At 36.8% G+C, this 23832-nt stretch overlaps 3 protein-coding genes across 4 annotated transcripts; all 3 read left to right on the forward strand.

The window, feature by feature from the left end:
* Positions 1-2170: 2170 nt before the first annotated feature.
* LOC147866875 (Nucleic acid-binding, OB-fold-like protein) lies at positions 2171-5126 on the forward strand. Its single transcript, XM_087317384.1, has 6 exons — positions 2171-2352; positions 3156-3230; positions 3762-3850; positions 3986-4070; positions 4631-4712; positions 4813-5126. The coding sequence occupies exons 1-6, from the start codon at positions 2191-2193 to the stop codon at positions 4899-4901; spliced, it is 582 nt and encodes a 193-aa protein (XP_087173510.1). The 5' UTR covers positions 2171-2190; the 3' UTR covers positions 4902-5126.
* Positions 5127-7615: 2489 nt separating this feature from the next.
* NUP155 (nucleoporin 155) lies at positions 7616-16851 on the forward strand. Its single transcript, XM_087317385.1, has 13 exons — positions 7616-7815; positions 9298-9467; positions 9545-9671; positions 9791-10053; positions 10173-11769; positions 11894-12106; positions 12182-12429; positions 12618-13029; positions 13479-13693; positions 13783-14134; positions 14832-15050; positions 15221-15540; positions 16434-16851. The coding sequence occupies exons 1-13, from the start codon at positions 7660-7662 to the stop codon at positions 16534-16536; spliced, it is 4395 nt and encodes a 1464-aa protein (XP_087173511.1). The 5' UTR covers positions 7616-7659; the 3' UTR covers positions 16537-16851.
* Positions 16852-20534: 3683 nt separating this feature from the next.
* LOC147866877 (exocyst complex component EXO70B1-like) lies at positions 20535-23688 on the forward strand. Of its 2 annotated transcripts, none has more exons than XM_087317386.1 (2): positions 20535-20652; positions 20828-23688. In XM_087317386.1, the coding sequence occupies exon 2, from the start codon at positions 21827-21829 to the stop codon at positions 23654-23656; it is 1830 nt and encodes a 609-aa protein (XP_087173512.1). In that variant the 5' UTR covers positions 20535-20652; positions 20828-21826; the 3' UTR covers positions 23657-23688. The 2 variants fall into 2 exon arrangements, with proteins under 2 accessions (XP_087173512.1, XP_087173513.1); XM_087317387.1 differs by having other exon boundaries at positions 20543-20652; positions 20841-23688.
* Positions 23689-23832: the final 144 nt, after the last annotated feature.

A 23832-nucleotide genomic window follows, 5' to 3' on the forward strand; every position in this document is an offset into this window, starting at 1 on the left:
TTGATTACCATGTACCTAAAGATAATCATTGCACACTCAACATGTTGGTAATCTTTTTGGATAGGTATTTCACAATAAACTCAAGTTTGTAAATTTGTTTTCTGGTATGTTGAAAGCATGTGGCAACATGGGAGAATTGGTAGTACATACCGAAATGAAATTAGATTTTGAGATGGATCTCAGTTAAATGAAGGATCCATGGCTAGCCATTGTCTTACACAAGACGGGCTTGGGAAGGATAGCCGTTTCTTTTCCATCTATTTTATAGTTTGTGGCTGATATGCCATTTTTAAAACTAATGGAAGGATGTTTTGTTTTGAAAAATAAATAAATTTGTAAATTTGTTTTTGCAGTACTATGTTTTACAATTACCGAATGCATGAGTATTAAGGACAATACATTTATTGTGTGGGGTGTGAATATGATAACAATAGATTTAACTTAACCTCAAACATAGAAGTCAATGACAAATAATATAAACATTGCCAATGTGCCATCAAACCCATAACATTAACCCACACCACACTATAGTGTGCCTATTTTGCGTAGAGCCGTCGTGCCAGAGTGACAATCACTTGATGAATGAATAATAACAAACATTTATGTATGATATGCTCGTGAAATGTTCCACCAATTAAAAATGTGTTGTGTTAAGAGGGTCATACTCTTGTTGAGTGCCATTCCCACGAATTCATGCACTAAAGGGCGCCCATCCCAGTGCATGAAGACATAACATTCCATTTTCTTATTATACCATTGAATCCACAAATAAAGATTGGTAAACCTGAAATATGGCAATTGGTAAGTAGTAACAAAAATTGGTATGTTTAGAAGGCTGAACGTTGGAAGCTATTACAAAATGTTACTGAAACGCTTGACTATATAATTGTTAAGACTTGGATAGAGATTGTGCATAACCTCAAATCTTCTTTGGATAACATAAAAAGTATTATACAACAAGCAAATTTACAATGATTTGAGTTTCATGCCATATAGGACAAAGGAAAATTTTATAGCAGGATTTTAGACAAGGTTGAGTAGTTATGCCCTACATCGAAGTATTTATTTAAGGTGCCACTTAGAACTTACCATGGAGGTCATTACCTATATGTACAATGTTAGGGCGTTTCTTAATACTAATGCAATATCTTTCTTGGCAAAAAAGAAGAAGTCATTGTTTATTGATTACTTGCAATGCACATAATGGTAAAATAAATACCACATTTGGTTTATGTCCCAACCGTTTTGTCTATAATACATGTGTAACATCTAAAATATGCAGTTTGGAATGCTTAAGTTGTTGTCTTAAAAATGAATATGAGGGTAATGTTCTCTTGTTGGCCTACATATTGCTAAACATCCAATATGTTGAGACATATTTAGCCAAGAAGTACGCCAAGAGTTAAGTACTTGGCCAGGGGCCTGAGTGAAAAACATGGGGGCATTTGAATAAATATGTATAGAAAAATCCTTGAGTATCCCAATGTATGCAAAACACCCTTTAGCTTTGCTGAAATATTTACTAGAATAACTTCATTTTTTGAACCTAGTGGAGCACGGTGCACCCTTAACTTCACCAAAAAAAGTTACCTGAATGAGTAGTCTTTGGTTTGGCCAAACTTAGCAGAACACCCATACGCATTACGAAAATAGTTATCAAAGTACCCCTAAGATTCCCAAACTTATGAGATCATCATTGAGTTTCTCAATCCTCAGAGGTTAGGGATATTTTGTGAAAAAACAGTACAAAAAGATGTTTGGCAAAATATCTTTTGAGTTCCCAAACTTCTGCCCTTGCGATTTGGCCAAACATTATCAAGAATACTCACGAGTCTCCAAAACTTACAGAAACACCCTCAAGTTACACTCACATTGTTTTTGGTCGAGATATTTGGCAGAGTATCATCATATTTACTAGAATACCCACCCAGCCTTCAGCTTCTTCATGCAAAGAACACAAAAGGGCATTGACCAACAAAATACACTCGAGTCTCCGGAACATTCCGAAAAACCTTTGAGTTTCACTCACATATTTCTAGTCGAAATATTTACTAGAGTACCCTCATGATACAAAGAAACACAAAAAGGGTATTTTGTGAAATAGCCTAAACCTACACACACAGGGAGAGGTTTTTATGTATGAGGTATATTCATTCATCTGTTCTTCTTTCTTTGAAAACCCCTGTCATCATGGAAACATCGACAATAAGGACACCTGGAGAGGTACTTGGGCGAGCTTCAGAGTATATCGCTGGCCATGGAACCTATGCTTGGAATAACAAAATCTATGCATCTGTCGTGGGCACCGAGAAAATCTCTCATCCTTCCTCAGCATCGTCCTCTGAAGACAAGGTAAACAAACAAACGCTTCAAATATGGTTTTTCCTTCGATTTTAGATTGCTATTTTTCTTTGGAAGAATTAAAGAAGAAGTCCCAAGGACCCCTGAGTTTTTCTTGAATGCCCCATCCATATCTCCTGAAGGGAATTAATCAAGGATATAATCGGTTAAATAGCACATAGAACTGAGATAAAAGGAGAGGAATTACCCCATTTTATAGCCCAAATAGCTCATGTAATTTCCCTATAGGAGGCATTTTGTGGAAATAACATGAACATGTGGGCATTGGGGAAATCAGAGAAAATGCAGGGTTCTTTAGGGGGTTTTCCCCATTCTTATCGCTGTCATTATTTTTGAGGAAAACACCATAAATACCCTACTTTTGTTGAATATTCACCAGAACAACCTTTAAATCTCAAAATTCACCAGAATATACTCCTTTGGATAGAAATTCTTATATAGAAGATTATTCTATTAAGGGGAGCTCATACATATGGTGGCAGATGGGCTAGTGCTCTAATGCTATATTCATAGAAATTCCTGTGTCAGCTGTCTATTGAGTCATGGGTAAATAACAAATGTTGTATCATGGCTAGTATTTGATATCGACTATGTACAATGCATCTTGCTAATCAGATCCTGTACAACGTTCTACAAGTACAGAGGGGTATTTTGGTAATTTTTGGAATTTTAGAGGCATTCTGTTGAACACCCAAAATGTGAGGGGTATTTTACGGAGTTTTGGACCTTATTTTCATGTTTTTTCTTTTCAACTATTTCTTTCATTAATGCAAATGGGTGGATTCCTTTCATAGAAACCTGTTATCGAGGTTATAAGTGAGAAAAAACACGGGGCCATGCCATCTCCAGGTCTTATAGTCACTGCTAAGGTATTCTAATCTCTGATGTATTTCAAAGCTAATTTTCTTCTTGGTAATGAATTATGATACATGCATATGTATGTACTAGTTATTATTTCCATTCAACAGGAATATGTATAGTAATATTCTCCTGAATTGCATAAGCAAATATGATCATTTTCATTTAATAGAATAAGTCTTACACACAGAGTGTAACTTGTAAGCATATACATATATACTGACAAGGGTTACCATTTCCATTTATATAAAAACTATATAGTGGTCTTGTTGATAGTACAAGTATGATGACATCATTCACAAAAGTTCTGTCTTTGCTCTTATTAGGTAGATATGGTTTGCTCATAATGCTGATTAGATTCACTTACTTAACCAATGTATTCACATTATTCCATCTCTTTCCTATGATAAAATCCAAGGAAGGCATCAAATTTAGGAAATAAAATTCAAACAAAATTACAAAAACATTGGGTGTGAATATGTTTATGACAACAAAGTGGATTCCTGGGCAGGTCATGAAAGTTTCTCTACTCCTTAATACAGGTAGGAAAGGTTACTTCCAAAATGGCTCAGGTTGATATAGTTTGTGTAGGTTCGAGATCAGTAAGAGAAAAATTCTCAGGAATAGTGAGGTATATATATTGACTTATTTGTTCTTATGTGCTATATAGCTTGTTTCTTTTGGGTAGCTGAAAATATTGGAGAGTCAGGTTTCCTTTTGTAAATACTAAACAAATAAGGAATATATTATATCTGTTTTTTATCAGACAGCAAGATGTTCGTGCAACCGAGATTGATAAAGTCGAAATGTATTCTTCTTTTCGTCCAGGAGACATCATCAAAGCACAAGTGGTAAGTTCAAACAACTTTTTTGATAGTTTTCGTTGGAAATCTCCTTCTATTTCATTTCATTCTTCTGCTTGTTTGCGATATAGACATGGTCTCTATCTGTTTAGTTGTTCACTTCCAATTATTTGGTTCAAAAGGTTTGGAGAAACCAAACTTCTCTTTGTTTGCCCATATGTGTATTATGATGCTTGGTTGGGAAATTATTCCTCTTCCATTCACATTTCCTTTAGTATCACATATTTTTCTCGTCTGAATTCACTATCATATACTGATTATAGTAATTATGAACTTATAATTTTTGTTCTGGTAAAATCTGCCGTTAACCGGCCATTGCTTATGTCTGTTGTACACCATTGTTTATGTCTGGTAAAATTTACATTTGGATACCTAAAACAATGAGTAAACATTATATGCTTGTGACTCGTGAGGGTCAGGGTTTTGATTATTTAGTACTTACAACTACCATTTAGAGAGATTATTTTCTCTCTGATTTTTATTCCAACCTCTAACTTGAATCAGTACTTTGATGTTTTCATATTAACTTTTGTTTTGGTATTTTTAAGCTATCATTGGGAGATGCAAGATCTTATATACTGACAACTGCCAAGAATGATCTTGGCGTAGTTTCGGCAACTAGTATATCTGGTGACCTATTATCATTAAAGAAAGATTTATATTTTCTATTGACACATGGGTTATAAACATTTTTCATTCTTATCAAACATATATTTTTTCCTCGATGTAGGTGCTAAAATGGTTCCTGTAAGCTGGCAAGAGATGATGTGTCCAATAACAAACCAAAAAGAGCCACGCAAAGTTGCCAAAGTAGTATAAGTAGGTTTTGCTATTTTTGAGTTGATAGTTTGAGAGGTCCTTTTACAAGTTCGAAGGTGCTTTCAAGAGTGCGAATGTATTATTTTAAAGACAATTGTTTGATAGTTTTGAGAGCCCTTTTAAAAAGTTCAAACGCCCTTCTGGGAATGTGAAGATATTGTTTATAAACGCGTCGACATTCTGTTGTATTTCTTTACACTCGCAATGGCACTTTTGATTCTCGGATGAATGCTAGTCTCTTGGAAAATTATGTAGGTCTAATCTGGATTCTGTTTATAAGGAATCATAAAAATCCACCTTTTGTAGAAATAAGAGTGGTATGCTTATTTGGGATTGTTTATAGCCATATGTTGATTAGATCTAACATCCTTAGATTAACTCAAATACATGGAAAGCCAAACATGTAATTCTGTCGGCGCCAGTGTCATGCGTTCTACAGCCACATGTAGATATTAATGCTACAAGAAATGAACTCGACAAACGAATCTGCATTTCTATGTTTGGAGAGTGGGCCTTAAACAAATGTCATTGTCTGTCTATGTTGCTTAGGATGTATGAACAAAAATGTGCATCATGTTTTGGCTTAACTAATGAATGAAGGATTGGTTAAATATTAATGAATACAATATTTTGAAGTCTTCCATTCATTTTTATGAGTTGTTTTCTTGTAATTGTATTATTAAGGTTTGATATAAAAATCTTTTGGATTGACTCATCAGACCAGCACTCAAATTCTCTTTTGTTTCGTAAGTTTCATACAACTCACTAGAATTGTTCGAGAGTTGCTCCTGTTTGCTTTTTGTTTTTTGTGAGAGTTTGATATCGTCCATGGTTAAATCTAATTAGAAGTTGGCACTATTTGTGAAGTACTTCTATTTTTATGCTACCATCTTGGAGCATCTTTGAGAGCTCAATGATAGTCTTCCCCTAGCTAAATCTTAGCATTCGTTTGGAAATATATTGTAATGAGTGATTTGAAAAGAAATTGACCTCCATTTCCTTGTAGTACTCTTTCTATTAGTAGATGCACCCTAATGGTAAAACACTAAAATAAAATGCTTTTACATGCACATATTTTGCACTTTGATCCCCTTCGCTTCATGCTTCAACTACTCTCATGAAGATCGTTGATATAATACTACTAAATGTGTTTCTTTTGTTTTTTTAAACCTTTGTAAACTTAGTTATATGCAAATCTATGAATAAATAAGAGCCCCTTGCAATAACCTTTGACTGTAGAATCAAGAAGGAGAGCTATGGGGACCAGTGATACTAGTGATTTTCAACGGTGATTGAGTATGAGCACAATAAGGTTGACATCCCCAAAGAAACATTTAAATGTTGTTGAAAACATACTTATGCGACCCTCCTTTTCTCATAAGAATTGTTGATAAAGTGAAGCTTTTAATAGTTGATTTTGCATGTTTGTTAATTACTAAGGTATTGTGATAGATCATTGAAATCATGAAATTGCAATAGTGATGAGCAAATTGTATGGGATGAAATTCTATTGCAATAAATCCTCTAGATCTCTTTGTCGAGAAATCCCAAAACCTTTACAAGAACTCCATCATAATATCTCTTTCGATATTAACTCATGATGACATTTGATTGATACAAGTAGATCATCCTTGTGTTCTTCACTTGCATCTTGCATAATGCAAGCGTAGCATGGTTTAGTGCATGATTTATTATCTCCTTCATAAAAAATATTGAGCCTAGTTCCTAGTACCAATCTAACACACTCAAAGTCGCCTTGCGATGGATCGAGGAAGAGCCAAGTGCCCAACCAACTCAAATAGAGTTGAAGAAGGAGATGCGTGGACCCACATTAAAGGGAAATGGGCTACCTAGACATAACAATCGTTCAAAAGGACGTAAAGCATGTATAACCTTTGATGCATCGCCACGCATGTGATTTATTTTTTGTTTTTACCTTTCCATACCATGCGTATGGGAACTTCTTACTAATTGATAAGATAGAATACTCTATGAAAGACTTCAATTGCCCTTTGAGGATATTCTAAACATCATCGTCACATTAATAACAACAAACATCATCAACCTCTCCGTCTTTGTCTTTGTCTCTAGCAATCCTTCCTAGTTTGGCCGATGGAAGAGGTACTTTGAGGAGCCAATAAGGGATGGAGGGAAGGGGCATTCCACATATGATCACAACCCTAGGCGTGGCTATGGTTTCTAATATTTCTCTAATACCCAACACTCAATGTCTTTTGTTTTTCCAAAAACTCGAATGTTTTTTTTTTTTTTTTTTTTGCATACATTTGTCAATAGAATTTTCCTTCATTGACTTTGTGTTTATTTTTCAGCTTGTTTGTAAAATATTTAGGTGTTTTTTGCCAGAATTTCTCAATGTATTTTGTATTTTTATAAATGTTGTAATATATACATTTGACATATTATGTATGTACATACATATTGTGTAACACATATACTACATAGCTTACTGTTTTTTCTCATTGTGTTATTTTTTTATACTAGCTAGCATTGTAAACGTTAGAGTGGGAGCTCTCTCTGTCTCTCTCTGTCTCTCTCAAGCGAAGAAACAGGGGAGGGAGGAAGAAACAGGAGAGCTAAAACAAAGCAAAGAAGGCAGACGACAGAAGAAGGAACAGACTAGAACAGGGAAGCAAGAAGGAGAGAGCTAAACCAGAAGAAATCAGAAGCAGAGAGAGAGAGAGAGAGAGAGAGAGAGAGAGAGAGAGAGAGAGAGAGAGAGAGAGAAGGAACGGGGAAGATGAGTTGGGAAGATGAAACTATCGGACCCGATGTAGCAGCAGCTGGGAGACTGATAACAGAAACAATATCGAGAGACCTCGCTACTCCTGACCTCTATGATGCCCTTGAAGCTTCTCGATACTCCAGTACTCCTTACTCTTCGCCGCCTAAAGAGGTTTGTTAGTAAGAAGCAGAAAACAGACGCACTCTTTATTCGACTATTTCTTACCTAGTCTCAGTTTATTATTGCATTAACATTATGTTTATCCTTTGTAATCAGTATATGCATTTCTAGAGTCTTTTAAAAATTTCTTTAGGGTTTTGATGTTTTTTCTATTTAGAGGTCTTTTTATGTCTAGTCTCGAATTTTGCGTTGTATATCCTTATTGAAGGTTTTGGATTGGAGTTTTTGGGGTGGTCGGTAGTGTATGCATACCATTTATGATTTGAATTATAGGTTTTAAGGTATCATATGTCCTATTTTACTGTTTGAATTGATGTTTTTATGCATCATATATTCCAATTAGAGGTTTGATACATGTATTCAAGGGTTTTGAACTTTTTTCCTTTAGGTGTTCTTCATGAATAGTCACTAATATGGATCCCATTTCGTGTTTGGAAATTTTAGAGTTTGTATTTTAGGGTATACAGTGTTCTATACCATTTAGGTTCTGGAATGTAGGGTTTGCACATCATAAACCCCAGTTAGAATAGGTTTGCCATATATGCCTGTTAGGGGTTGAGTTCGAAGATTTCATACTATTTTGCTGTATATGCCGCTTATAGTTTGTAAGACTTTTGTTGTGACAATTTCATACTATTTTGCAACATAGCCCATTTAAAGTTTTCAAATTCATATTTTTGTTGTTTGACTGTTATTATCTAGTGATATTAGGTTTTTATGGTTCTAAGGTTTTAGGGGTTTGTCCTTTTTTTAGTTAGCTAATATGTGCAGCATATCCCATTTCAAGTTTGTCCATTAATACTTACCTGAACGTTTTTGTGGATTTTGGCTTTTGTATGATCTCACATACTTATTATTATGGTTTTAAGGGTTTGTTGAAGTGGCTGGTAAAACATGTCTGTTCCTTTTATGATGTTAAATTCTTGTTATTGTGGTTTCCACTTGTGAATCATATTATTTACGACACATTGTGTAAAGTTTGGCTGGTTTTTATTTTTGCTTTGGAAAATATAACCGAACAAGAGAAACAGACAATTTTAAATTGTTATACCCACATCGTATTGTATCAGAAATGATTCATGATGGGTGTTGTTTTGTAATTTAAATGTCAGGTTTAAGTTATGAATCTAGATCATTAATTCTGTTTATTGTGTCTCAGTGAAGTATTTATATAGATCCCATAAGCATACATCACCTTGAAACTTTAATGGAGGGTCTTATGCTTGAAAGTTACTGAAAGCCACAGAGTTAGCACCCCCCTTGATTGTGGTGCCATTTCCATTCCTAAATGTGGGGTTTTACTTTCCAATTGCTGGTTATATGTCCTTATATAGTTTCTTGCAAGGAATATCATTGTGCAATATACATTACTCAAAATTGGTTTAAGATTCTTTGAATAGCATATTATCAGCAGTGTTTACACTTGGGAAGATTGTATAATTTCATATTTTTCCTGCTATCATCGGCATGCAGTGGCCATCGATCATTGACGTGGCAAGTAACAGAGAACTCCCTCCCGTGCTGATTGAAAGATACAATGCAGCAGGAGGGCAAGGAACTGCATTATGTGGTATTTTCCCAAGCATACGTCGTGCTTGGGCAACTGTTGACAACAGCCTATTCCTATGGAGATTTGATAAATGGTGATTTTAAATATATGTGATTGGATGAATTGACATTCTGCAACAATGCAGTTTAACAAAGAGTTAGATTGTGTCAGGGATGGGCAATGTCCAGAGTACAATGGCGAGGAGCAAGCTCTATGCGCAGTTGGTCTTTCAATGGCCAAACCTGGGATATTTGTTGAAGCCATTCGCCACGTTTTGATCCTTGCTACACCTGTAGAGGTAAGGTCATGTGCAAGTGAACTAAGTATATAATAATGCAGACTTGATAAGTTGCTGATGGATGCTGTTGCATAAATATTATTAGCCTTGAGTTTACCTCACATTTATACATGTGACAGATTGTGTTGCTCGGTGTATGCTGCTCTTCAAATGGTGATGGTTCTGATCCGTATGCTGAGTTATCAATGCAGCCACTACATGAGTACACTGTTCCTTCAGACGGGGTTACAATGACTTGCATACAAAGCACAGATAAAGGACGCATATTCCTTGCAGGTCGAGATGGTCATATATATGAATTGCTTTATAGTTCAGGATCAGGCTGGAAAAGCCGATGTCGCAAAGTATGTCATACTGGTGGTCTTGGCAGCCTTTTGACAAGGTAAGGTGTTTTCAATGTCTTTTCTAATGGGTATTTCCCAGAGTTAGAATGTATATGCCGATATAACTGGGGATATGGTCATGGTTGACTGACACATACATGCATGTTTGATGCATTAGGTGGGTTATACCGAATGCTTTCACGTTCAGTACTGTAGACCCAGTGGTGGAGATGGTGATTGATGATGAAAGAAACATCCTTTATTCGCGCACTCATGAGTCCAAGATCCAAGTGTTTGATCTTGGGAAAGCGGGAGATAGTGCACCTAAAAAGGTTGCCGAAGAAAGGAATTTGGGGGAGCATAGGGATGGACGCTCTGGAAGGAGATCTACATCTCGTGCTCACAAGTCTCCAATAGTCTCGATATGTACTATATCTCCAGCCGAGTCTAAGAGCTTGCATTTGGTAGCTGTAACATCTGATGGTAGGAGGATGTATTTGTCCACTTCAACTTCTGTTGGTAGCAGAGGACTTTCTGTTTCAACCAATAATGCTCAAAGGCCAGTGACATTGAAACTTATAATGAGTAGGCCAGCTCCTTCGATTGGAGCTGGGGTTGGGTCTCTCAGTAACATAACATTTAGCAATGCACCACAACCTGAAAGCCTTGTCTTAAAGATTGAAGCTGGATGTTATTCTAGTGGTTTTCTCCTACTCGCCGATTCGTGTCCTGCAACCATGTCGAGGCTGTTATTGGCAACACGAGACTTCATTACACTAGCTGGAGGGCTCAATCTTACTGCGTCATCGGGGAGAAACTTCCAGGCATTAAGGGAAACTCTTTCTGTCTTAACTGTTGATGGAAGAACCCTTACCATCACTGATGTTCTTCCACCAGCAGAGTATACATCCACAGTGGAGGCTGCAGTTTGGGAGGCATCTGATAGAACTAGTATTGGAGGGGAAATGACTAAAGCGCGGCGGCTTTGGGCTCGCGGAGACCTTTCGATACAACATACTGTACCTAGGAGGCGATTTGTCGTCTTCACTAATATGGGATTGATGGAGCTTGTCTTTAACAGACCTGTTGACCTGTTACACAAAATCCTTGATAATAGGATGCCCCACTCACTACTAGAAGATTTTTTCCAACGGTATGGAGGTGGAGAGGCTGCTGCTATGTGTTTACTTCTTGCAGCTAGATTGATTCCAACGGAAGAGAACTCTGTTTCATCTGCTGTTGCTGAGAGGGCAGCTGAGGCATTTGAAGATCCTAGGCTTGTTGGCCTACCTCAGATGCAAGGAAGTGCTGCTACAACAAGTCCAGTTGGCTCATCTGCTATGGGGTTTAACATGGGCCAAGTTGTACAAGAAGCCATACCAATTTATTCTGGTGCCCATGAAGGCCTTTGCTTGTGTACGGGTCGTTTGTTACTGCCTGTGTGGGAACTTCCTGTGATGGTGATGAAGGGTGATTCGAATCCAGATGATAAGGATGGTGGTGTGGCTTCTTGTAGAATATCCATAGATGCAATGCAAGCACTGGAAGAAAAATTAAGAGCATTGGAACAATTCCTTAGAGCAAGGCGAAATCAGCGAAGAGGACACTATGGACGGATATTTGGAGTTGGTGATGTGCCTGGATTTTTCAGTGGTGGCAGTTTGGAGTCAGTTTCCAAAAACTTGTTTGATGCGCCTAGGGGGCCAATCACGCAAGGACCTACACCTAAGAGGCAAAGGGTTCCATACAGCCCTGTTGAGTTGTCGGTTATGGAGGTAGATGATTTGTTATATGTTTTGTGTTCGTATTATCTGACATGATTCATAGGGAGTTTGATTTTTCTTGGTTTCCATTTGTAAACGGGATTCTTGAACTCACCTAAGCCCTTGTCTTTTCAAGGTGAGGAGTATGGAACTTATACGAAGACTCCTTCGGAGGTCGGGCGAAGCACTTCTACTTCTACAGCTTTTGTCTCAACATCATATAGCAAGATTAGTCCAGGCCTTTGACAGCAGTATGCGTCATAAACTAGTTCATCTGACTTTCCACCAACTAGTCTGCTCAGAAGATGGTGAAAAAATTGCAACACGGCTTGTGGCAGCATTGATGGAGGTATTGTGGCAGTACACCTTTACCTAATTTTTTTTTCTGGCTTATGTTTTCAGGAGGTTTTTGTTTTTCTGGCAGTATTATGTAGGGCTAGATGGGCAAGGCGCAGTCGATGACATTAGTATAAAATTGAGAGATGGATGCCCAAGCTTTTATCAGGAGGCTGATTACACATTTTACCAAGCTGTGGAGTTTCTCAAGAAGGCGAGAGAGTCAGTTGATGTGGAACAAAGAGAGAAGTTTGCAAGAGAGGCACTTGTACTTCTTGTCAAAGTTCCTGAATCAGCAGATCTGCTTAGTGTTTGTCAAAGGTTCGAGGAAGTTAGGTATGGCTAATCTGTCATTACTCAGTGCAAGTAATAGGAGATTTTTCACTGTCATTTTGTGTATGTAAGGTGGATGCTAAGTATATTTTCTGAATTCAGAGGATTAAAAAATTTGCCACTCAAGAGTTTTGGATGAAAGTTTTACATAGCATTTCCTTATCTTATTTATCTAATTGTTGTGCATACAGGTTTTATGAAGCAGTGGTTGAATTGCCACTCTGTAAAGCAAAGGTTTTGGATCCAAATGAAGATGCTTTCAATGAGCATATTGATGAGAATAGGCGTGAGATGGCCCTTTTGGCTCGAAGGCAATGCTATGAGATTGTGGGAAATGCCTTGCGACATCTGAAAGATGCAAGTACTCAATCAAGTGTGCGGTCAGGTTTTGTTTCGGGCCAGAATCTGGTTTCAGATGCAGCTTTACGGGACAAGTATATAAGGCAGATTATTCAGTTGAGCATGAGGTGTCCTGATCAAGCTTTCCATGAATACCTATATCAAACCATGATGGAAGTTGGGCTAGAGTCAGAACTTCTTGAACTGGCTGGCCCAGATTTGGTTCCATTTTTACAAAATGCTGGAAGTAGGCAAATTTCAAAGGTGATTTATATTCATACATTATTATTCTCAGCGTCGGTTTAAAAGCACTGTTCGCGAGTGTTGGGGCTCTGATGAATTGAAATTTTACATAAACTGGAGTTGTATACATAGGTTTAACCTACATGGAAGTTCAATGTAAATTGTTTATGGAATATTTATGTCTATATTTGAAACTCTTAAGATTTAAGGCCCTGCTTGTGTATGTAGATTTTAACATGCGTGAAAGAGTATACGATTCATGGAAATTTAGACATCACTTAATTAATTATTGGATTTGTAATTTCCATCTCATATATGGAATATTGTATTTCTCCCGTTTGAATACAAAACAATCAAAGGGTCCTGTTTTCTTCCAAAACCAAAGGCTCTTGTTTGAGCATAAAACAATCATGACAATTCATATTTCATGTCTCTATTTCATAACAACATGGTGTGTGGAATGCTTACAGACTGGAGTGATTGGGAAAAAACTTGAGATGCCATCTACAGTAACCTCTGTTCAGCATTCTCGGCAACCGGTATCTGCCGAACAAGCCAAATACCTCGAGCTTTTAGCACGTTATTATGTTCATCACAGGCAACACCTGCTCGCTGCACATGTTCTTTTGCGCCTTGCTGAAAGAAGGCAGGTGGAGGGAGTAGGTGTTTTAACTCTGGAGCAAAGGTATGTACACAATTCTCATTGTTCCAATATCCAATAAAATGTAAACCTGTATCTTAGAGTTTTTTGTTCTTATGTGTAAAAACAAGTAGATTTCAGTATCTTAGTAATGCGGTTCTTCAAGCAAAGAGTGCGAGCATAGGCACAATGAGCAGTGATATTGGCGATGGTTGTTTGTTGGAGCTTTTGGAAGGAAAGCTTGCTGTATTAAGATTTCAGATCAGGATCAAGGAGGAGTTGGAACTTCTGGTTCGTAGAAGTGAAGGAAACCATACTGGCGATCTTAGCGACACGCTGATGAAAGATTCTTTTCCCGGAAGTATGGTGCTGGCAGAGGAGGCTGCTCTTGTTGCTGCGAAGGAGAAACTAGAAGACATACAAAAAGATCCAAAGAGTATATCACAACTTTACAATGATTTTGCAGTCCCTTATGAGATTTGGGAGGTGAGCACAATCTCTAACATGTACCTTAAGACATTGATAGTTGTTTCACATTTGTCAAGTTTTCTTTATAGACCTTTGCAATAATTGATTTCAATATGAAAGGCGTAGTGTTTACCAATGACAAACATATCAATGGGCATACGAGTAGACAAGTACTTAAATGATCCCAATCTAAAACATGTGATTGTAATTAGAAAGGCTTATATAGCTCGTGAAAGGCCACACCGCTGTACAATAGTGGAAGCAGCTATAGGGATGTGAGAATATGATATGAGGTTTTATAGATACACTGAAATACAATGAATCAAGTTTTCAACACCGTGTGTAGCAAATGCAATAAATTGATTATATACATGAGTTTGTTTTGAACAATCAGAGGGATCACAACTAGTTGTGGAGTCAACATATCGACCAAGAAAATACCAGATGACTAAGAGAAAGGGCCAAAAACCTTGCATGTTGTAGGTTCAAGTTCTCTGTTTTACTGTGGAACCAAATGATATTTTACACATGTCTCTAATGCTTGTATCCAAATGTGTGCAAAACCCTGACACAATATGTACAAATATTTGCTAATGAGAAATCAAGTGTGAGTTCTTTGCAGACATTTTTTCGTGTTTCATAGTGAGTTTCTGGCTTGTGTCTTATCTAGTACCTATTATATCCGGATATCGTACTATGACGGTTATCTTTTCAGATTTGCTTGGAGATTTTGGATTTTTCAAACTATTCACGGGATGCTCAGAGCAATCTTATGAAAGACACGTGGACAAGGCTTATAGAACATGCTTTGCTTGCTGGAGGGATTGCGGAAGGGTGCACCGTGCTAAGACGAGTCGGCCCAAGGTTTTTCCCTGGTGATGGTGGCAGTTTGCCTCTGGATTCAATCTGCCTACACCTTGAAAAGGCTGCTGAGGTACTTCTTTCAGGAAATATGAATAAGAGACCATAATGTAATTACGTTTAGAAAAATACCCAGTGTATTTTTTACCTTTTCATTACATTTCTTCTTTTTGTTTTGGATACTTGGTATGAAAAGTGGATACTTTTGTGGATTTGTGGGGTCACGATTCTTTGTAAATCTAGGATCGAGTGGCGTCTGGTAAAGAGGTTGTGGGAGATGAAGATATCCCGAGAGCACTTATTGCTGCTTGCAAGGATACGTATGAAGTTGTCCATAGGGTATATGATAGGCTTCTAGCCACAGGAGGAGCCGTTTTGCCATCGACATATCTGCGGCTTCGGATACTCCGTTCAGCACTTACTGTGATGAGAGAGTGGTCACTCTCCGTCTTTGGTACCACTATAGGCAGCTCGGCTTTAGCATTCAAAGGCACACCTGGCTTCGCAAGAACTATTTCTTCTAATCAAGCTGTCAAGGACAAGCTTACTACTGCCGCAAACAGGTACATACGGTATATACATTGTGTGTTTTATTTTATACACACACATGCATACATACATATACACACATACACATTGTGTGCTGTTATCTCTGTTATGTGATTCAAGCTCTGACACATGTGTGTTGTGTTATTAAGACCCAGATCACCCAACTACGCACCATGTTAAAACCCAAAACATTATCTTTCACTCGTCTCAGTTTGATGTTAAAATAGCTTAAATCTTTTGTAATGATAGAATGTCTCACACTCCTGACGTGATTCTGTGCTTTTCTCTCATGTTGTGACCTGTAATTGAGTCCCCTACATTCTAATAGATTTACATTAAAAATTTTAAATATTGTCTCACTCATGCTCTTATATTTTAATGACTTTAGTAAGTTTATTCACTCTATAGATTCTATAATTTTGTAATACCTGAGACCTTTTCATAAATGGTTTGGGTATTAAAAGCAAAACAACAAAATACCAGTAATGCTTTTCATATTGCCAGAGCAACCTATGTAGTAGTAGATTTTGTATTATCAGATCTTCAAGGGGCAATCTGAGAAATCTTCAAGGGGTATTTTTGTGTTTTATTTTCTAAAACTTCACTTTGCTGCGAGCTTTTATTTGTAGATATAAAAATATTAGAAACTCTTTTTCTATTATTTGGGTACATGACGGAAACATGCTCTAAAGGACTTTTTAATAAGTATTTAGGATTTAAGAGTAAAACACCAAAATGCCACTAAGGTTTCAATATTCACCAGAACATCCTTATGTAGGAGTAGATTCTGTACTAAATATTTTGAGATTCTGTACTAAATACTTCAGGCTATTTTGTTTTATTTTCTGAATTTTAACTTTCTTTGAACTTTCTTCAGTAGATATGAAAACTTCCTTTTTTTGGTTAGGTATATGACTGAAGTCCGAAGGCTGCCACTTGCACCGAATGTCGTTGAACCTTTGTATCAAGGATTCCGAGAACTAGAAGAAGTATTAATAGGGTCTTCTTGAAGTAAATCTCGAGAATTCCAACGTAACGTCTTTTTCCTGACAGGTGTATCCCTAAAAATCTTTAATGATTTGAAGTGTATATTAGATGTATCTCTCTCTCTCTCTCTCTCTCTCTCTTTGTGGCCTTCTAAGGATGTTGAAATATCATCATTGTCATCATTCCATCTCTCTGCTTATAATGCAATTGGAAGTGGATTGATATGAAGTAGAGATAGAACCAGTAAGGTTACATAGTCCCATTTTTATCAAGATTTTGAGAGATAACAATGGATGAGCAACAACTATATAGAATAATATCTGGCTATGCTTTTGGTATATCTTTCATTGTTATATCATATATGTTTTGATTTGGCGATTTTAAGACTTGGAAAGTGTCAACTATAATCACATATTTCAAAACCCCAAACAACCTCCTATACTGGTGTATCTATATCTATCTGTTATTCATACATGGCCTATTGTAGAATGGGTTGTCGTGTTGATGACCTTTTGTAGCTCTAATCTTAACCCTAGGCATACAACTGGACTTTATTTTATCCTTATTAGTTAAAGAAATAATTCTATGATGTGGCTGGCATGAGGTATCCTATCGCGAGGTGTGATTGGCATGTTGAGGTTGTGCATTGCAATTGCCAATCATGCCGTGTGATATTGTACATTATTTTTACTCCTGAATTTAATTTAATTTAATTTGCACTGGATCAATATAGATTGTATAGATACAGTCATGGTTATGGAAGGGCATATTGATGGAGGACTATGAGTCGATTTTAGCAATGGACAACACGGTGTTGACCATATGTTTTTTGTGATTGGAAAGAAGACATGTTGACAATGTTAAGAGAAAGGGAAGGTTTTCATCCTTTTCTAGTTCATTCCAAATCTTTCCTCTGTTGCCTCGAGAATAATGTGTACTGAATGGATATCTATTATAAAAACTTGTCTTTCCTAATTTCTTACATAGATTACATGTTCTCCTCAAGTAAAATATGTAAATAGTCTCATTATGATACGTTTGATGCTAGACAAATTACCCTATTTTGAGAAGATCGTATAGGAGATCTTTTTGCCCATAAAGATTGAAAACATTGCTTAGAAACCAAGAAAGCAAGGGATTTTATAGGGCTATTAGTTTATCTAAAAGTTGATAAATTATTACAAGGCCTTTTCAAATTCTCATAATTCCTCTATTTAAAGGACGATAAAATATTATGCTTGCATGAGAACAAAGTATGATATAGAACCTTCAAAATTTATTCCAAGGGTTTATAAACTATTACAAGGCCTTTTCAAATTCTCATAATTCCCCTATTTAAAGGACGGTAAAATATTATGCTTTCATGAGAACTAAGTATGATATAGAACCTTCAAATTTTATTCCTTGAGGTTAAGGGGCTACTAGAGACCCACAATCCATAATACAATTGCTCGAATATTTTCACCTATGTTCCCACATGGCTTCAGGAGACTACATATCACATATGAGGTTTTCCACTTGGGATTTATTTTTGTTGAAATCAAAATTCAGAGTTGTATTGAGGAGGAACCGACAAAGCAAATAAAATACATATAATGATGAAGTGTTAAATGTGATCATGGTGAGCAACATGATTGTCAAACACCTTATCCCAATAATTTATACTACATCATTTCTTACATCTATATAGCTTCTTGTTAAAATAGTACCAATCACAAGATAGTTTCTTACATGCATATCATAACCTTCATTGAGAAACTATGGTATTAATGCATCAAGTGGAATTTGTCTTGATGTGGCACCTAATCATTAGATGCAAGATATCTAGGATGCATGACAGTTTGTCCATAGGACAATTATCCGTACCGATGTGACTAAATTACGTAGTGTTACAATGTTCGTGGTGATCAAACAATTCCTAATATTTATAAAATTAGGAGCAATGAACACCATGGACTTCACCACAAACCCCGAAGAATCTAAATGTGTACCCTGGATTTCATGACAATCAATTTATTCATATTTTTAAGACACTTTCATATATCGATGAATATCTTCTATAAACTGCACAACCCAAGATTTATGATTGGTACACGTAGAAAAGAACATTCCTATCAATTTCTACACAAGGACATAATCAAGGTGACAATAAACCTTGTGTGTTGGATTTATATTATTCATTTGTCATCCCTTTATTTAATGTTATCATAAGAATAATATATTGATCCAAGTATGTTCAAACAATTCTTTATAACATCTCATGAATGAAAACTCCCATAATGAGAAAAACAATTGAAGCCTTCCCTTTGGCACACGTGTATTTACGTGCATTGGACCGAGAATTACAACAACAAACAAGAATTGACGATCACAAAACAAAGATATGAAACCAATAATGGGTAACAATGATACAGAATTGGAACTTAATAGAAGAATGTGGCATTGATCAACTTCATTTTGTTGATTAACAAATGAAAGTGCCATTCAACATGAATGCAATTGATTGATTAATGTTGGAATGTTTGCTTGACACATCTCTAATATTGTCAGTATACTACATAGAAAGTATTGACTAGCCTTTACATTCTATTAGGTGGATTTAAGACCATAATTGGAATATATTTCTACACATAGCATATAAGAAAATTTGTTGCATAGATGATGGTTGATCTAGTGCAATAATTGAACAAAAGCTGACATAAAGAGTCAAGCATGTATTGACTAGCCTTTACATTCTATTAGATGGATTTAAGACCATAATAGGAATATATTTCTACGCATAGCAGTAAGAAAATTTGTTGCATAGATGACGCTTAATAATTTGTCTAGTACAGTAATTGAACAAAAGCTGCCATAAAGAATCAAGCCCCTACCATCCTTACTTTTTTTGGAACTAATGAATCGTTTCTACCATAGCACCATGACTATGTAAGGCTATGTTATTGTCTATGTTTTATCTTGATTCTTTATGTTTTGCAAGCAATAAGTTGTCTTCGTGTCAATACCACTTTCACAATCAAAACAATGGTATCATTGCATATGGTACCACTTTCTAGATTGAACTAACCATCATATGCTATGACACGCAACAAATCATGGCCATGGTGCTATTTTAAACTATGGTCCTTTAATTTGGATATACCATCCCTCCCTTTGTTTGTTATTCAAAAAATTGCCACCATGTCACCAATATACATTGGCCTTTACGCCCGAGGTACCATCCATCCCTTTTTTATGTAACTAATGAATTGTTACCTTGTCAATACAATGCCCATGCTCCATTCATAGTGCTCCTTTTCTAAACCCAAGGTTAGAAAATTTGATGCTTGAATTGAGGCAAAGGAGAAATTTCTAAACCCAAAGCTCCATTCATAATACTTGAATTGTGACATTTTCATAAATGTACTAAAATAATACTTGAACACCCAAGTTATTCGGAAGATTGTACTCTTTTGCAACACATCGATTGCTGCCATGTCAACAACATGCCAATATTTTGGAAAATTGCTTGTATATATTTTAATGATGTGTGTGTGTGTGCGTGTGCGTGTGTGTTGAGGGACACTAATATAATACACCCCCTTCTGGAAGGAGAAATCATATTAAAACTAGAATTTGTTTATGATTCACAAAAGCTTGCACCCCACCTTGATGCAGAATTCTTGAAAGCCAGGCACCAAGCCTTAAGAGGGTTTCACGCGCTCGTTTCCCTCTCTTGGTATGGAAGCACATGGACGAAGAGATACGAAAGTGAGAACGGGTGGTAATGTCCGAACCAAAGCACACATTATCCGAAGAGGACGGGGAGTGCAGATGGTGAATAAGTAATTTTGAGAAAGAAGCATATGCATGTATATGTACATATATGTATTGTGAATGATTACGTGAAGGGTAGGATTGTAATTTTCATAAATTCGAGTGTGGTAGTATGTATGGTATGGTATGTCTGTATTTTCGAGAGACCATTTTCATCGAGAAGCAGAAGCTTAAAGAAAGACGACGAAAATGAAAAGTTTAAAAATACGACGACGAAGTAAGTAAGTAAGTGTATGTAATGGTAGACTTTAGACTGTTTTGGATATGGCAACCTTCCAGACAACAGCTAGACGTACTTCTCTGCGAAATTAGGGTTACGGCAGGTCTCTCTCTCTCTCTCTCTCTCTCTCTCTCTCTCTCTCTCTCTCTCTCTCTCTCTCTGTGGCAAGGTCATCTTGGCTGTTCTTCCTTTCTATTTCTGTTTCTGATTTTAATTCCTACTGTGTTTTCTGGTTCTAATTCTAATTCCGTTTGGATGATGACACGGGGAACTTCTAGATACAAGAAGCAGCTCTCTGTCAAAATGTACGTGTTTTTAATCCCCTTCGTTCCAGCAGATTCGCCTCGAAAATAGTTTTTCTTTTTCTGTTGAATATTTTTTTCCCCCGATGCCTCTCTGCGAAATTAGGGTTTGAAAGAGATTCTCAGGAACTAAGATCGAGCTGCGAGGACTAACAGTGGAGCATAGGATCAGTGAAGAGAAGTAAGGAGAGAGAGAATGAAATTCAGAGATAAGATCTAAAAGTGGAGCAGAAGATCTGTACAGAGAAGAAAGGACGAAACGCAGAAAGAAGAAAGAAGCAAGATAGACGGAAAGAAAGAAAACTTCTATTTGTCTCTCTGATTCTCCAGGTTGAGCGTTTTCTTGAATTTTGCAATTTTTTTGGATGATTTCTTTTCTCCAGTTTTTCTTTCTTCTGCGTATGTGATTTCGTCTTGATAACAATCACCTGAGAAGGAATAGCATCTCGTTTTGAGCTCTATGGATCCATTCTTCATCATGTGATTTGTGGTGGCTATGGAAAACTTTAGAAATATTGGAGAAAAGTGTCGTGGAAAACTTAATAGAAGATCAGAGCAATTTCTCAATTGAAAACCTGAAGAAAAAATTCAGAGTAAATTCTCAGCGAAAACCTGAGAAAAAATCAGATCGAAGTCTCATTTCTGTTTATTTCCTTACAAAAGGATCACATCAAACTCTCGTTTCTGATATTTTTCCGACAAAAGATAAGAAGAAGTCCTACCTAAATCCTGAGAAAGATAACAGAGGATATTCTTTCAATATCTGATAAAATCAGACAAAATTCTGATTCAAAATCCTGGAAAGACCAACACAGTTTGAATGAGAACCTGAGACAGATCAGAACAAAGTCTCTTTGAAAGCCTGCGAAAGATCAGAACAAAGTCTTGGATTTCTGTTGTAGATACTTGGCCTCATTGCTTGGCCATCACTATCCATCAGCATCATCATCAATCATCAACTGATAAGCCGTTTATATGGAATTTCCAACTATGGCAATGTCATCGTTTCCCGAAAACCCATCTCTCCTAGATCAAGCTGAGAGGACTTTGATGGGATCTGATAGTGCAGTTTCTACATCTTTCTTGGAGGCCATAGACATGGTTCAGAGTCTCATTGATTCCATGTCTTTAGAGGCTCATGATCATCGAAATCAATGTACTTTGAACGATTCACACAGTGTTATGCAACTAGCTATGTATCGAATGGAGGAAGAATTTAGGAATTTGCTTGAGCAAAACAGCGGATCTGTTGATCCTGAGTGGTTGTTTGATCCAGTAGCTAATCCATCATTTGGCTCCATCTCTGAGGGGAATAGCTCTCACTTTGCTCCTCCAAGTGAAGATTATGGTGAAGGAGAAGAAGAAGTGGCTACTTCACACTCAATTTCTAACATGAAGATGCATGTGGATATGTTACCCTTAGAGATTGTGTCTGATCTATCGGAGATAGCATCTCGGATGATTAATTCGGGCTATAAAACGGAATGTTGCCATGCTTATATTCAGATAAGAAAACAGACGCTCGAAGAAAGCTTGTTCAGATTAGGAATAGAGAAATTCAGCATCGAGGATGTGCAGAAATTGCAATGGAAAAGCTTGGAAGCAGAGATTGTGAAATGGATAAATGCTGTCAAGGTCTCTGTTGGAGTTCTCTTCCCTAGTGAGAAGAAGCTCTGTGAACAGATCTATTATTCGGATTTATCTTCTGTTGCAGAATGGTGCTTTGCTGAATTAGCAAAAGGTTCAATGATACAACTTCTCAACTTTGCAGAAGCTGTGGCTATATGTAGAAGGTCTCCAGAGAAACTACCGAGGATTCTAGATATGTATGAAGAACTTAGAGATGATCTTGATGACATAAATTCCATATTCTCGGGTCAATGTTGTGAGAATCTAAGGTCAGAAGTATCAGGAGTATTGCAAAGACTCAGAGAAGCTGCACGAGGAACATTTGCTGAGTGTGCTAATGCCATAAGGAAAGATCCTGCTAAGAACCCTGTTGTTGGAGGAGCTGTTCATCCGTTAACAAAATATGTAATGAATTATCTTAGATTGCTCGTGTGTTTCTCAAGCACCCTAGATGAGATCTTAGGTAATCAAAGAATCATTGGCTTACAACCTCGCATTAATCAAGGTAGTAACCAAGTATCCACCTGTGAGGATAGCATTAGCGTACATGGGAGATATGAGTCACCTTTTTCCGTCCAAACTTGTGTTCTTATGGATCTACTAGAAGAGAATTTGGAAGCGAAATCCAAGCTTTACAAAGATTCTGCCCAAGCATTTCTCTTTCTAATGAACAATCATCAGTATATTGTTCACAAGGTGAAATCTTCTGAGGTTCGGTCATTGTTGAGTGATGATTGGTTAAGGAAACAAATGAGCAAAGTGAGGCAATCTCACAATGGCTACCTAAGAGCGTCATGGCAAAGGGTCTTACATTGCCTAAGAGATGAAGGAATACATTCAAGTGGTAGTTCTTTCTCATCTAGTAGTGTTTCGAGAACAATATTGAAAGAAAGGTTCAGAGCATTCAATACTTCGTTTGAAGAGGTGGTGAAAAGCCAACAAACTTGGATAGTCTCTGATTTGAAGTTGTGTGCTGATCTTCGCATTTCTATTATAGAAATGATGTTACCAGCATATAGATCTTTTCTTGGGCGATTTAAAAAATATGTTGACTCAGAAAAACATTCTGAGAAATATCTAAAATACACTGCTGAAGATTTGGAAACTATTCTGAATGATTTATTCGAGGAAGGTTCTGCCCCTTCTGTCCACTATCGCAGTGGATCTTCTATGTAGACTTACATATTGTAATTTTTTGTTTTCATTTCCTTCCGTTTTTGGTAAAATATGCTTATACTAGTATATGCTTACGTAAGTGTGATGAAATGTCACTAGTATATTTCATATTTTCATTGCACTTCTTTATTGATATGCCAGAGCGAGAATATGGCATAGGGTAGGGTTTTCTTCAA

Source organism: Azolla caroliniana, unplaced genomic scaffold (genome assembly GCF_043228905.1).
Source record: "Azolla caroliniana isolate FFs.n. ecotype wild unplaced genomic scaffold, voAzoCaro1.0.p SCAF_3, whole genome shotgun sequence".
In the NCBI taxonomy this organism is placed as follows: domain Eukaryota; kingdom Viridiplantae; phylum Streptophyta; class Polypodiopsida; order Salviniales; family Salviniaceae; genus Azolla; species Azolla caroliniana.

Bases quoted from the DNA above. Each gene is read 5' to 3' on its own strand.
- LOC147866877 (XM_087317386.1), top strand. From the start codon at position 21,827: ATGGAATTTCCAACTATGGCAATGTCATCGTTTCCCGAAAACCCATCT.
- LOC147866875 (XM_087317384.1), top strand. From the start codon at position 2,191: ATGGAAACATCGACAATAAGGACACCTGGAGAGGTACTTGGGCGAGCT. The intron at 3,231-3,761 runs GTATTCTAATCT...TCCTTAATACAG, and splicing joins GTCTTATAGTCACTGCTAAG to GTAGGAAAGGTTACTTCCAA. The intron at 4,713-4,812 runs GTGACCTATTAT...TCCTCGATGTAG, and splicing joins TTCGGCAACTAGTATATCTG to GTGCTAAAATGGTTCCTGTA.
- NUP155 (XM_087317385.1), top strand. From the start codon at position 7,660: ATGAGTTGGGAAGATGAAACTATCGGACCCGATGTAGCAGCAGCTGGG. The intron at 11,770-11,893 runs GTAGATGATTTG...TGTCTTTTCAAG, and splicing joins TTGAGTTGTCGGTTATGGAG to GTGAGGAGTATGGAACTTAT. The intron at 15,541-16,433 runs GTACATACGGTA...TTTTTTGGTTAG, and splicing joins CTTACTACTGCCGCAAACAG to GTATATGACTGAAGTCCGAA.